The sequence below is a fragment of the Antrostomus carolinensis genome, unplaced genomic scaffold (assembly GCF_000700745.2).
Source record: "Antrostomus carolinensis isolate BGI_N321 unplaced genomic scaffold, ASM70074v2 scaffold5742, whole genome shotgun sequence".
Lineage (NCBI taxonomy): Eukaryota > Metazoa > Chordata > Aves > Caprimulgiformes > Caprimulgidae > Antrostomus > Antrostomus carolinensis.
The window spans coordinates 54,947-68,087 of NW_010301501.1; the positions used below are offsets into that span (position 1 = coordinate 54,947).

A 13,141-nucleotide genomic window follows, 5' to 3' on the forward strand; every position below is an offset into this window, starting at 1 on the left:
GTTTATAAATTACTGGAATTCGGTTTTTTAAAATTACCAAGGCTTCCTGACAGTTTCTTTTTTAAAAAGTAACATAAATACTAATGTAATGCTAATCTAAATACTAATGCTTACTAAAGTTGAAAAAGTTATTTAAAAAGAGATGTTGACTCTTTATCCTCATATTTTCCATACCAAGTGTCTTCTTCAGTTTGAGTCTTGTGGAGACATTTCACACAAAATGTTTAAGCTGTCATGGAAAAGGCAATTCTGAAGATTTCTTATGGAGAAACACTAGTGCTTCCACACTTTGAAGCAGATACTTGAAACTTAACGAGAAAATACCTTTTTGATTGTCACAGAAAATCAACTCCAAGCTGACTAACAAGCATCTGAAGAATGGGTAGCTTGTTTATGTTTAAACCACCCTGCTAGTTGTGCTTAAAACACCCTGCTAGAGAATGCTCTTATGTTCTGCAAAGACTCAATCTGCAGTGAGCCTGCACAATTCAAATTTCAAGTCTCTCTGAGCAGCAGTGCTGGGACTGGAAGTAGAAAATATGTTGATTTTGTTTGTATAATGCTCTTCCCGAAATTGCCCAGAGCACATGGAAGGGGAAAATACTAGGCTTGAATGCCAAGGTGGAGTTGTAGGGTTGGTGGAATCACAGAATCACAGAATATTAGGGATTGGAAGGGACCTCAAAAGATCATCTAGTCCAATCTCCCTGCCAGAGCAGGAACCTAAATGAGATTACACAGGAAGGCGTCCAGGCGGGTCTTGAATATCTCCAGAGAAGGAGACTCCACAACCTCCCTGGGCAGCCTGTTCCAGTGCTCTGTTACCCTCACCGTAAAGAAGTTTCTTCTGGGACATATGGACAATGGACTGGGACATACAGGGTTGATGAAATGTCAGGAGGATGGATGATGATGTGAGGGTCTGGTAGAAGGACATATAAAGAGACCAACAAGCAAGCAGGAGGTTAAAGGAAAAAAAGTAGGGGCTGAAAATAGGTGGGATTAAAAGGTGGCAATGTAAAGGCAGAAGGATATGCTGAATACCTCAAGTGTAAAATAGGACTGTTTGAACCAGGGATTAGTATGAGAAACCTAAAGATTGGAAACTGGCATGAAAAGCAGGAATAGAGAAGTAGCAGAGATAAAGAACAGGTTTGGGTGAAAAAAATGAAGTATCTCTACCATGCATAGAAAATGCTTTCATAAAGGTGGAAAGTACAAATGAAAAATCTCTGTTACTGTCACTACCTGATTGAAACTCATTTCCTAAGTGTCAGTCTTTTCCTCCTTCAGTGTGGGTTGTTGGATGGATATGTGTATCTCTGATAATTTAGTAAGGACATTCGGTGCATTATTTGCTTAAGGGAAAAGATCTATATTATGATGCAATGGGAAGAAAACCCTCCCTAAATTTTAAGTGTTTACGATAATGTATGTTCACACATGTACATGATAAAGAACAGCATAAAAAATTTGGAAGGTCAGGTGCTCAGAAGCTAGATTATCACCAATTGGAAACTCTTTCTGTAGCCTTTACTTATCCCTCCCTATATTTATTTTCATTTTTATAAATGTACAATTATTGTAGTACAATCTTTAAACTAATTGAGTGCTATCCCTTGAGGAAGAATCCTGCTTTTACAGTAAAAATCAGGCTGATGCTGGAAATCAAGTCAGAGAGTGAAGGATAGTGTTGGTTGTAGAAATGCTGCAATATTTGTTGCAGCAGCTACATGGTTGTGAATGAGGCAAGAAAATGTTAAAAGAGAGGAAAAAAAAAGTTACCCTTGTTGAAGGCAACTGTTGTTGCCTCTGAAGTTGGATTCTATCCTGCATCTTGCCTAGGCATCACACGGAAACTCTGTGGCAGTCATTTAAATCAGTTTTCACAAGTGTGCCTCATTTTCTGGATGTCCAGATGAAGCCTTTGAAGTCAGGTTATAGAGGTTCTGAGCTCTCACAGCTGCAAGTGAAGTCAGCAGGCACTGTTTTTTTTGAAGTGCTATATAATGTTAAGTGCTCTGAAGAATAAAGTACTGCCTGTTTAAAACTGGCAAGGAAAATTTACCAAATTTTTTCCTCATTCTGTCTACATTTGCTACCCATTTATAATACTATCCTTTATTTTCTGGTTAGAATTTGAAAGTGAAGCATTCAGATGCTCTGAAGATTACCACAGAAATGCCCATGAGGAAATGGGAAACATTTCTTGTAAGAGTAATATTAGAGTAGGGTTCAATAATTAAAAGCAATAGGCCTGTTCACTGAACTCGGGTAGGAGAAAATACAGGATGCTGGCACTGTGAACACAATCCATCATTTGCATTGTATAATGCTGGAACTGTGTAAACTGTGGAGTTGTGGAAAAAAAATGGAACTCTGGAAACAATTATTTTTTCATACAATTAAGGAGTGTGTCACCAAGTAAGTAAACCAACAACTCTGATTGTTTTTAGGCAACTTTTGTTCTGACACTTCCCTAAACTTTGAAAGCTTGGCTTTACATCTTTGACACAATTTTTAAACTAAGTGTATGTATGTGTCTATATATGCATGATACTTGACTTTATGCATTTCATTGTTGATTGAAGCAAACCCTTACTTTCTCTCTTAAATCAAGATCCTTGAGCCAAATATGGATTCATTTCTAGGGTATGCATATGCCTTTGCCTTTGTTGTTGTGGAAAGCTGCCTAATCTGTCAGGATCTTTAAAATTTCCATTATTAAATTAATCATGAAGAAACCATAGTCATTGGTTTTTTTGATGCAAAACTATTACATTAACTTACTTCTCACCAAATTTCAGCTAACTTCATCTATTTTTTTTAAAGTACTTTCCTCAGTCTTTATTTTGTTCAGTGTTTCAGTGCTGAGAGATAATATTTAATACATTCTTCTTTTTTTTTTTTTTTTTTTTTAAACAGATCTAATTGTTGTAGTTGCCTCAATTATTGTTCTGAGCATAGGATCTAATGGACAGGTGTTTGCCACCTCTGCAATAAGGTATGTTCTTCTAGTGACTGTAGCTCTTCACAACCACAGAGCTATATTAAATGTATATCTAATTTCCCAATTTCTGAATTAGATGTTTATGTAATTTTCCTAATATAGGAAAAGTTATTATGTTTAAACACTGGACAGTGGAAAACTGTGTGTTATTTTGCTTGGTCACTGGTTGGGAAACAAGAGTGCAGAAATGAGGAATATGAAGAATGGTGGGAATGATGAAGCCAAGAGGAAAAACTAAAGAAACATTATGTCCTATATAAAACATCAAACAACTCTTTCTCTGAGACAGAGAGTATTACAGAACATCAGTTTATTTAAGAAGTAATCCAGGCAGCACTTAACGCAGTACTTTCTGAGTACAAGTAATTACTTTGTTTAAAGAGTAATTATGCTTTGGTGGATTTGTTTGGCACACGTAACTCACACCATACATGAACCAGAAACATTTGATGTCTGCAGTGTTTGTTCAAATACTGCAAGCTTGTTTTGGGAAGTAAAGTGTGTAAATGAAAGAAAGGAATGACAAGCAAGAGTAGGTGTACTTCCCATTCCTTCTGTGCTGCATGTTCTGTTAAAGGCCTCTGATTTCCAGTGCAGTCTAATCACTGGGAAGTGAGAATGTCCAGTACTGTCTAAACTGTCTAACTACGTAGACAAATGCTGTAGGGAACTATATGCATGAAGTATTATTAAGGTAAGTATTACCAGAGAATAATAATCCCTACATGATGATAAAGACCCACAGGTGGCATGAATGTGATCTATCAGCCCATGTAGGGGAATATGAGGGTGAATGTGAAAATTCCAATGATTTTGTTTAATTTAACTAAAGCATAGGAAGAGCTTTAATGAAAAGGCCCGCTGTGGGTTTAATGTGAACCCAGGTGGCTTTGGGCTCAGTGCAGCCTTTCCTGGTGTTAAACAGTCACTGAGTCACTGTCCTACAGCTCAGGATGCTTCCTGCCCGAGAAACTTAACCCACGTCTCTGCAGTGTTGTTATGGCCCCATTGAAAAACCATCTGGGTCAGGCAAGTCTCAGTCTTATCAGGTTTCTGCAGACCTGTGATGCAAGTGTCTGTTTTTGAATTTAGAAGGAATGAATCTCATATCCTTGCCTTTTGTTGCTTTTAAGGTATAGTGTTATGGCCCTCTTTGGACCTCTTAAATCCCAGAGATCTCAGAAAGCATGGGTGCATGCTTGTTAGGTTGTTTTCTTGTAGAATTAAGTTGCAAGCTACAGAACTCTCTGGTATGACAGGTTGACATTTTCATCCCTGCAGCAACCAGTGAGACTGAAAACTAGTAGTACCGCAGAGTTCACAGCAGAGTCCTACAGCCTTCTGTCCTTAGTGTTTTAAGTTCACTAAATTGATAAAAATGGTCTTCTTTCAAACCAATTTCTTTTATCTTTTCAGAGGAAATGGGTTGTGCATGTTCAGAGGCTGTGTATCTGGAGCATCTTGTTCACTACCTTGTTTCTGAAATCTTTATTTGTAAAACTGCCAGTCTATAACATGCATGCCAACACTTGGCAGTAACACAGCTGTAACCATGTCAGATACAACAGAGACAGGAAAATCAAGAACTACTATTGGGTCAAGGCATCAAGAAGTATGTCTAATAATTGTACAGGGGAGCTACATGCGACTCCTTTCCTGACATAAGCAACCAATGAGCTATTACATTACATACCTGCTTCGTAGACAAGGGAAAGGCTGTGGGTGTGGTGTACCTGAACTTCAGTAAAGCCTTTGACACCATGTCCCATAGCATTCTACTTGAGAAACTGGCTGCCAAGGGCCTGGACAGGCATACTGTCTGCTAGGTTAAAAACTGGCTGAATGGCCAGGCCCAAAGAGTGGTGGTAAATGCAGTTAGATCCAGCTGGAGGCCAGTCACAAGTGGTCTTCCCTAGTGCTCAGTGTTGGGGCCAGTCCTGTTTAATGTCTTTATCAGTGATCCGGATGAAGGGATTGAGTGCACCCTCAGTAAATTTGGAGATGACACTAAGCTGGGTGGAAGCGTCGATTTGCTTGAGGATAGGAAGGATCTACAGAGGGACCTGGCCAGGTTGGAGCAATGGGCTGCAACCATCTCAACAAGGCCAAGTGCCAGGTCCTTCATGTGGGTCACAACAACCCCATGCAACACTACAGGCTTGGGTAGGAGTGGCTGGAAAGCTGCCTGACAGGAAAGGACCTGGGGGTGTTGGTTGATAACCAGCTGAATATGAGCCAGCAGTGTGCTCAGGTGGCCAAGAAGGCCAATGGCATCTTGGCTTGTATCAGAAATAGTGTGACCAGCAGGGCCAGGGAAGTCATCCTTTCCCTCTTCTCAGCCTTGGTGAGGCTGCACCTTGAGTACTTTGTTCAGTTTTTGGCCCCTCACTACAAGAAGGACATTGAGGTGCTGAAGCATGTCCAGAGAAGGGCAATGAAGCTGGTGAAGGGTCTGGAGCACAAGTCTTTTGAGCAGTGGCTGAGGGAACTGGGATTGTGTAGCCTGGAGAAAAGAAGGCTGAGGGGAGACCATGTCACTGTCTACAACTACCTGAAAGGAGGATGTAGTGAGGCAGGGGTGCGTCTTTTCTCCCAGGTAACAGGTGATATAAAAAGAGGAAATGGCCTCAAGTTGCACCAAGGGAGGTACAGATTGGATGTGAGGAAAAATTTATTCATGGAAAGGGTTATCAGGCAATGGAATGGGCTGCCTAGGGAGGTAGTTGAGTCACTGTCCCTGGAGGTATTTAAAAGATGGGTAGATGGGGTGCTCAGAGATATGGTTTAGTAGTGGATAAGTACGGTTGGACTCGATGATCTCAAAGGTCTTTTGCAACCAAAAGATTCTGTAATTCTATAAGTTTATTTAAGTCTATATAAGTCTAAAAGTCTATGTAAGTCTATAAGCTCATGTATTTGATAATCTTGTAATTCTTCTTGGAGTCATGTTTTAATTAACAGGTTTTAAGTGGTTATTTTAAAGTTTCCAGCTAATTAAAATTATTATTCCTATGGCATATCAAATAAATAACAAAACATGGTGTTCATATACCCAGTCACTGACATGTGATTTGATAGTCAGGATTATAGCTTGCTTTCCAAAAAAAATGACAAATGTTTGATCATTTGACTGTCAGCTGTGAAAGCTCAGAAAACCTGCTTTCTGAATAGAGGAAAGTTAGGTCTTTCAGAAGACAGTATGCCTTCCCAGTGACTGAGGATGGCACCGTGCTGAGTTTCCTGCCTGCTGGTATAAAATGCAGCCACAGTGGAATTTAAATAAAAAGGTTGAAATTAAAAAAAAAAAAAAAAATGAGGATAACTAAAAAGAGCTAAAAATACTTTTAGTTAAAAATTTTCAGATAGATTAATTCAACATTCATCATTTCCTGTTCTTCACTGTTTTGTTTCAGTGGTGAGATGGTGTGATGAGTGCAGGCAAACAAAGTTCATTTTTGAAAGGGTGGCTACAATGAAATATTTCCACTGAATAAAATTCTGCTGAACAACCATATGGATAATTATTTTTCTTTAGTTGAAAATACTTTGAGTTTGTTGTCCTAAAATCACATAGGACTGCATCTATTTCCAGTTAGTTATTTCTATAACTTACTCAACAAATACTTCAGTAATGCCATATTTGATTCACATTCTGCTTCTGGCAAATAGAGAAAAAAAGTTTGCTCGTATTTACATTAGCAAAGCTTGAAGCACTGGTTTTGCTTGGAAAGGAAGCATTTGAGAATCATAATCAGGTAAAATATGCAACTTTCCTCTGAGTTTGAAAGCATGTATTTTAGACCTTTTTTTTTTCTTTTAACTAATTGTTGTCTTGGCAAATATTTCTGAATATATATGAATATAATGAAATGTGATCTAAACATACTGTCTACTGAGATGCCTTAAGTCTAAGATGCAACCCTAGCCACAGGCAATGCTATCACAGTTCTCAAATATGACATAGTAAACTATGTATAGATAGAGCAGTGTTGTTCTCAATCATTAGATTTATTTTATGTCCTATTTTTCTTACAGGGGGATCCGGTTTCTCCAGATACTTCGCATGCTTCATGTAGATCGACAGGGTGGCACCTGGCGACTATTAGGATCAGTTGTTTTCATACATCGTCAGGTACTAGATCTTTAAAGATCCCCAGAATTTTGTTTACTTTAGTATATTATTTTCATGGACTTCAAATCATAGGCTGGTTTATAAGGACAGTTACTGTTGCAAGAGAAAAAATACTTCAAAAGTTCATCATGTGGGGTTTTTTTGTTTTTGTTTTCCTACTTTAAAAATGAGAACACTGTTCTTTACTTCAGGTCAGTGGCTAACAGAATATCAGCATCAGTGTTTTTTTGGAAATTAACTGCTGTACTCTGATTTTTATCTTTCAACATAATAGTAGTGGAAAAGCCTTGATAAAGTCAATTATTTAAATCATTCTATTTTCTCTGCCTCAATAATGAGTTTTCTATTCCATTCTATAAATAAAAATCCTAACTATGTTATGATAATATGCAAGAAAAGTTACTTTTTCAAGGGTGTAGTCACAGAGGTAAACTTGGCTTTTAAAGCTTTGAAACAGTTATTCTGTATAAAAGTTCATTAAGCAGGAAAAGCCTAAATGTTTTTGTGTAGACTTTTAAAAATTTCTAGCTGAAGGCTTCTTTCTGGGGCTTCATGGAATCTCTTGTTGAAAAGCCAACTTAGCTTTATGAATATAATAATAAACTTTTAGCCTTTAAATCTTGCATATCATACCATACTGTGGAGGGCTAATACTGTGCTATGAATCTTTACATCAGACTTGTAAGGGTGGTTCTTTAACCTATTCTTTATGAATCTTGATTTGTTCCCCAGGTACTCACAAATAGTTATAGATAGATTTCCACACAGACATTGTTTCATGTGCTATTTAGAAAACTGTTGTTCTGGCACAGAATGAGAGCTACCTAATCTGAAAGATTAATTTAATATAAAAGTTATTTTTCTTCCTTTTATTTCTGCACCCCTCCCATGCCCCCCCACTACAGTAGGAAATTCTGTGTCACGATGACTGTGCAGCATTGATGGACACCGAAGTGCTTTAATATAAAGCCTACTTTTAATGCTCCAAGTCTGTGTGGTCTTCATTTATTATGGTCACATTGCCTGGATATCTAGCCAAGGCAGAGCTGGTATCCAAATACAATTTCTCAACATTTACTAACCTCACTGACAGAGGTGTTTGAGAGAATATTTTTCTGTGGGTGTTCAGAATTTTCGTCAAGAATCTGGAAATACTATCTCCAAAATACAGTTCTGTCTTAAATGTCACAAACACAAATAAGTTCAATGATTTAAAGGGGAAAAAAAACAACCCACAACCCTTGGAGAAGTGAATTTATGAATAAATGCACCTGAATTTCTGCTAATCCAAAGAAGTGATTACGATGATATATAAAACACTGCAGATCTGTAGTACTTGTCAAAGCAGATCACCCACTAACACACTAAAAAAAAAAAAAAAATCAAACACACAGCTCTATATTGACATTGGACAAGTGTACCTGAAACCCTAGCATGGTACCAAATGGAACAGAAAATGGAACCTTTATTCCTGTCTGATCTCTTCAAGGAATTTTTGTTTAAAAAACCAAACCAAAACAAAAACACCTCAGCTGCTTTTGCTTTACAGGCAGAGTACAAGGTCCTCATTTATTTGTTGTTGGGTACTCTTTCAGAAAAAATGGGACCCTAAACCCTGAGACAGTGTAAGAAAATAAATTAATGTCTTTTAACCTGTGAAAATAGCAAGCACTTGGACCTCTGCAGGCCCAGAAGAGCTTACTGAATTTGTCACCAATGATTTCCATGTGTTTTGGAATTTTACATATAGCTGTATTAGCTCACTCAGGCCTGATTTGGCTAGGATGCTCTTCTATTTTCAGCAGGTTGAGCTTATACAAGCATTTCTCGCCAAAAGCAACAAAACATGAGTCAATATCACATGTGGTGATGGAAAGACATGGAAAAATCATGCGGCTTACTGAAAAACTGAGTTAGCCAATCCAGCTCCAGCTTGTAAGCCTCTCGATTAGTTTTACTTATTCCTCACCTTGTCTTGTGAGGTCATCTACTGCTTTGAGGAGGGAGTTACTGATGAGTTGCGGATTTGTTTGGGGTTTTTAAATTATTTTTAAGTGTTTAATTTTATTTTGTATAGTCCTTATTGTAACTGAAAATATAAATCTGTCTAAGTTAAAAAGATGTGTTGAATCAAGTCTCTCAATATTCAAATTTACCTTTGTTCATATTTGGGTTTTGTTCTTGCTGTTTCCTTTGCATATATGTATCTGAAAGTCCTTGCTGAAAACAGTCATCTGTTCTTTATTCTTAAGCTCTTATCTATTAAAAATTCATACCAATGTGAAATTTTAAGGCCTAATTTCTGCAAAATGCTCTTCACTTTGACATCATGTATCAATTCATGCTATTTGGCATTGTTAGACACCACTCCATCCTTATTTCTTTAAGCAGCACATATTATTTGTAAATCTTCTATGCTCTCTTTCATGCAGTATGTATTAGATTGCTGCTATTGTTCTTATTAAATATAGGCATGTAGTATTTTGCCTTTCAATACATATGTAACATGGAGTGACATTTAGAATAACTCTAAGGCAATTACATTTGCATCTAGGCTTTACTTAACAAGAGTTCAGCCTTTAGATGACTAGGACTGGAGTTGAGAGGTGCCAATAGTCAAATAGTAGTTCTGCTGATATTTCAGCCTCTTTGAAAGGATCTTATAAGACTCTGTGTAGCACTTCTGAAAAGCATTGTTTTTTGTGCCTGCTTCTCAAAAATCCAGCACTTAACACTGAACTATTCCAATTATCAACTACTCTCTAATTCTGTCATCACTGCAAGTAGTGATAGCCATTCCTCAATAACATGTAAAAATCTGTTAATATCTGAGGTGCAAGCAAAATGCCAAGTGGAACTAAAAAATTTCTGTTGGTGTGGTAGGAAGTCAGAAATCTACCAGAGATGAAAGCAGAGTGTTTTCTCTGTAAGCAGGGAACAAGAATTAGTCTCCATTTCTGTTGTAGTTTTCTATGGATCACTGAACTTACAGTCTCAGGTACTAAACAGTTTTGTCTTGCATTGAAAAAATACTGTGTAGGCAAACCAAAAAGTTGTGGAAAATTAGAGAAATGCAAGTAGTCAACTATAAATATAAATATAAGGAACTGTTCAGAGCAATTAAGTCCTATCTACAAGTACACTGTGTATTATTATTAGAGAAAAAAAAAAATGAGGAAAGAATGGTGACCAGCATAGAAATATGAACTACTGAAACTGGAAGGTTTATTTCCTCCTTTAGCTACCTTGTTTAGCAAACAGGCCTGCAAAAAGTTAAGGCTTAGATTAAAAGACTTGCCCAGGGCAAAACAGAATACTATTAGAATTAATTGTTAGGTCACTGTTAAATGATTAGGGAAAAAATACCTACTTTGCTTTGTGCCAACATTGCTTAAAAACTTGCTGAACCTAGATTTTAAGTAGCGCTATAGCAGAAGGAACAGCGTGTATAGTTCATGCTGCTGAATGCAGTTACTAGCTACTAGGGCTGCATTTTCTCAGGAAGCTTTTATAGAGAAATTGAAAGAAAGAAAGAAAAAGAAAGAAAGAATCTGAAGGGAGTTTGATGATGAAACCTAAACATTCCTTCATAAATGGTTTAAGAAACCTGGGTAGAGCATTACAGAAAATCTATGAAAACCTGACATACTTTATAAGTAAAGGAAATCCTTCTTAGATAGGTTTTAATTTAAAATTTTTCTTATAGGAATATTTGAATTCCTTTACTTGTTTGGATCCAAGGAGGGAAAAATAAGTCTATCAAGAATTTAAGGAAGATGTCAGTAAAGCTGTAGTACTACAATGTTTCATTATAAAGATGACTAAATATCTAAAAAAAAAATAAAAAAATAATAATATGTGTTAACTCCTGAAGCACTGTAAACTTTAAGTAATTAAAATAAGCTATTTTCCCTCATAACTAGATATTGGATTTTCCTGAGGGGTAGATGTCTGTCCCATTTGATTGCAATCTAGTACTTTTTTAATAAGTTTTACAGTTTTTTGCCTCTGTGACACCACACATTTTGGCTTGTTTAAATGCGTAAGCACTTTTCCTGAAGACTGTAACAATCCTGTATCTAAGTTGCATCAGTTCCGATACAACTTTCCTGTCCAAAAATCTACAAAGAAACTGGTACGTTCACAAGCACTGTATCGTGCCCTAACAAAAGTCTCTTCTAATAAACTGGCCTAGTCTCAAACAGTCTTTGTTATTCAGGACTGAAGTAGAGGTTACACCAACGTATTTTATCTTAAGATTTTATTTTATCTTAACATGAAACTGTTAAGGCATTGATATTCAGCCTTATGCCATCTAAATGTCAGATACGCAAGTTCATTGCTTTGATAGTCACAATCACAAGACACAGTTGTTATTTCTTAACTGTTATTTTAGCGTACTGTCCATGAAGTGCATTTCTAAAGCTCTTTTGCTATTTTAAAAATCTATTAACGTTTGGTATTTTGAGTGGACAGTTAAGTGGAGTGATTCCCATTCACAAGACAGAAGAGGAGAGATGTCCCACCCTATATTTAGCTGTCCAAGTGATTTTGTATAAATGATGGCTTCTAGAATTCTTTAGTAACATATAAAGAGAAGACAAGTCACTGAACTACCTGTTTTAGTGGAAGCAAATTTCATACCTGAAATATAAGTTATTAATTTTTCTACTGTGATGCAACACCCCCTCCCCAGATTTTTACAATAATAGAATATATATTATGTAAACCTTATGTACTTGTTTGCTTTCTCTTTTAATAGGAACTCATAACCACGTTGTACATTGGATTCTTGGGTTTAATTTTTTCATCCTATTTTGTTTATCTTGCTGAGAAGGATGCAGTTGATGAAGATGGAAAGACAGGTTTCTCCAGCTATGCTGATGCCCTTTGGTGGGGTGTGGTAAGTCTTTACCAACAAAATGCATGTGCAAACTTGGTGCACAAGATTTTCTGTTGAAGTTGTGATATTTTTAAAAAATCTGGTGTTTCTTTGCAGAACAGGAAACTCAACAACCCTTTAAAAGGATATAAGAAAAAAAAATACAATTCAGTTATTTTGGTATTAAACTTTATTGTGAAAGCATGAGAGGAAGTCCTTAGCAAAGGACATTGATTCTTTACAGACACAAAAAGTCCACATTGAAGTTAACATTTCAAAAAGCATATAAATACCCTCCAAAACATATACCACTGCTTTTAAACCCTACTTAACTATCTGCAAAAGGTGCGTAACTTTAAACGTTTATTCTATTTGTGGAGGTTGGGTTGATGAGTCTAGTTGTTTTGGATCTTTTTGTGTAAAGCTCACTCTCAGTAACAATGCAGACCTTGATGCAGGTTACAGGTTCCTGGGTTTTTTTAATAATTCCATGATTCACTGTAAACATAAATAGCTCCATCTAAAGCTGCTGGCAAAGCTTCACAGCTTCAGCTACTTTGGATATGAATCATCAGTCAAAGGCAGTGCAAATCTTTGGTGAAATAAAGGAAAAAAACATCATTAAGAAGGAACCAGGATTTTGAGAGCAGTGGCGATTACTGTATGCATGCCCAGAATCAGATAAAAAAGGGAATAGATAGCTAGGAACAGAATAAGAAACCAAATTGTTTTTACACTTCCTTCATATGGCTCTTCTCATCTTGTTTCTCACTGTGACTCGTGCTTTCCCACCTTATTAGCTGTTGCACAAACCATCCCTTCTCTTGTGGTCTCTTTACCCCCACTAGAGAATCTGTATTTTATGAGTTGCCTGTCTTATTATAACAAACCCAAAGAGATCCATTGCATCAGTGTTAGTGACAGAGAAAAATGAGACTACAGCAGATGCAGAGCCACCAACTTTCAGAGAGAGAAGGATATATTGCAAGAGTGTTTTGAAAACACAGTAAACTGTATTTGTCCTTAGATAATAGACTTTAAAAATGCCAAACGGTTATTGGGCCATAAACAAATTGTTTATCTGCATCCAAATACACTGGTGAGACAAAAAATTCCT

The 13,141-nt window shown here is 36.8% G+C and overlaps 1 protein-coding gene across 1 annotated transcript in view; it reads left to right on the forward strand.

The window, feature by feature from the left end:
- LOC104521470 (potassium voltage-gated channel subfamily KQT member 1) overlaps window positions 1-13,141 on the forward strand; it is a gene marked incomplete at its 3' end in the record, with an annotated part of 89,211 nt that overhangs the window by 40,661 nt on the left and 35,409 nt on the right. The window contains exons 4-6 of the mRNA XM_010163477.1: window positions 2,926-3,004; window positions 7,046-7,142; window positions 11,905-12,045. Of these exons, the coding sequence (XP_010161779.1) occupies window positions 2,926-3,004; window positions 7,046-7,142; window positions 11,905-12,045 (317 nt within the window). The remainder of the gene's footprint in view (window positions 1-2,925; window positions 3,005-7,045; window positions 7,143-11,904; window positions 12,046-13,141) is intronic.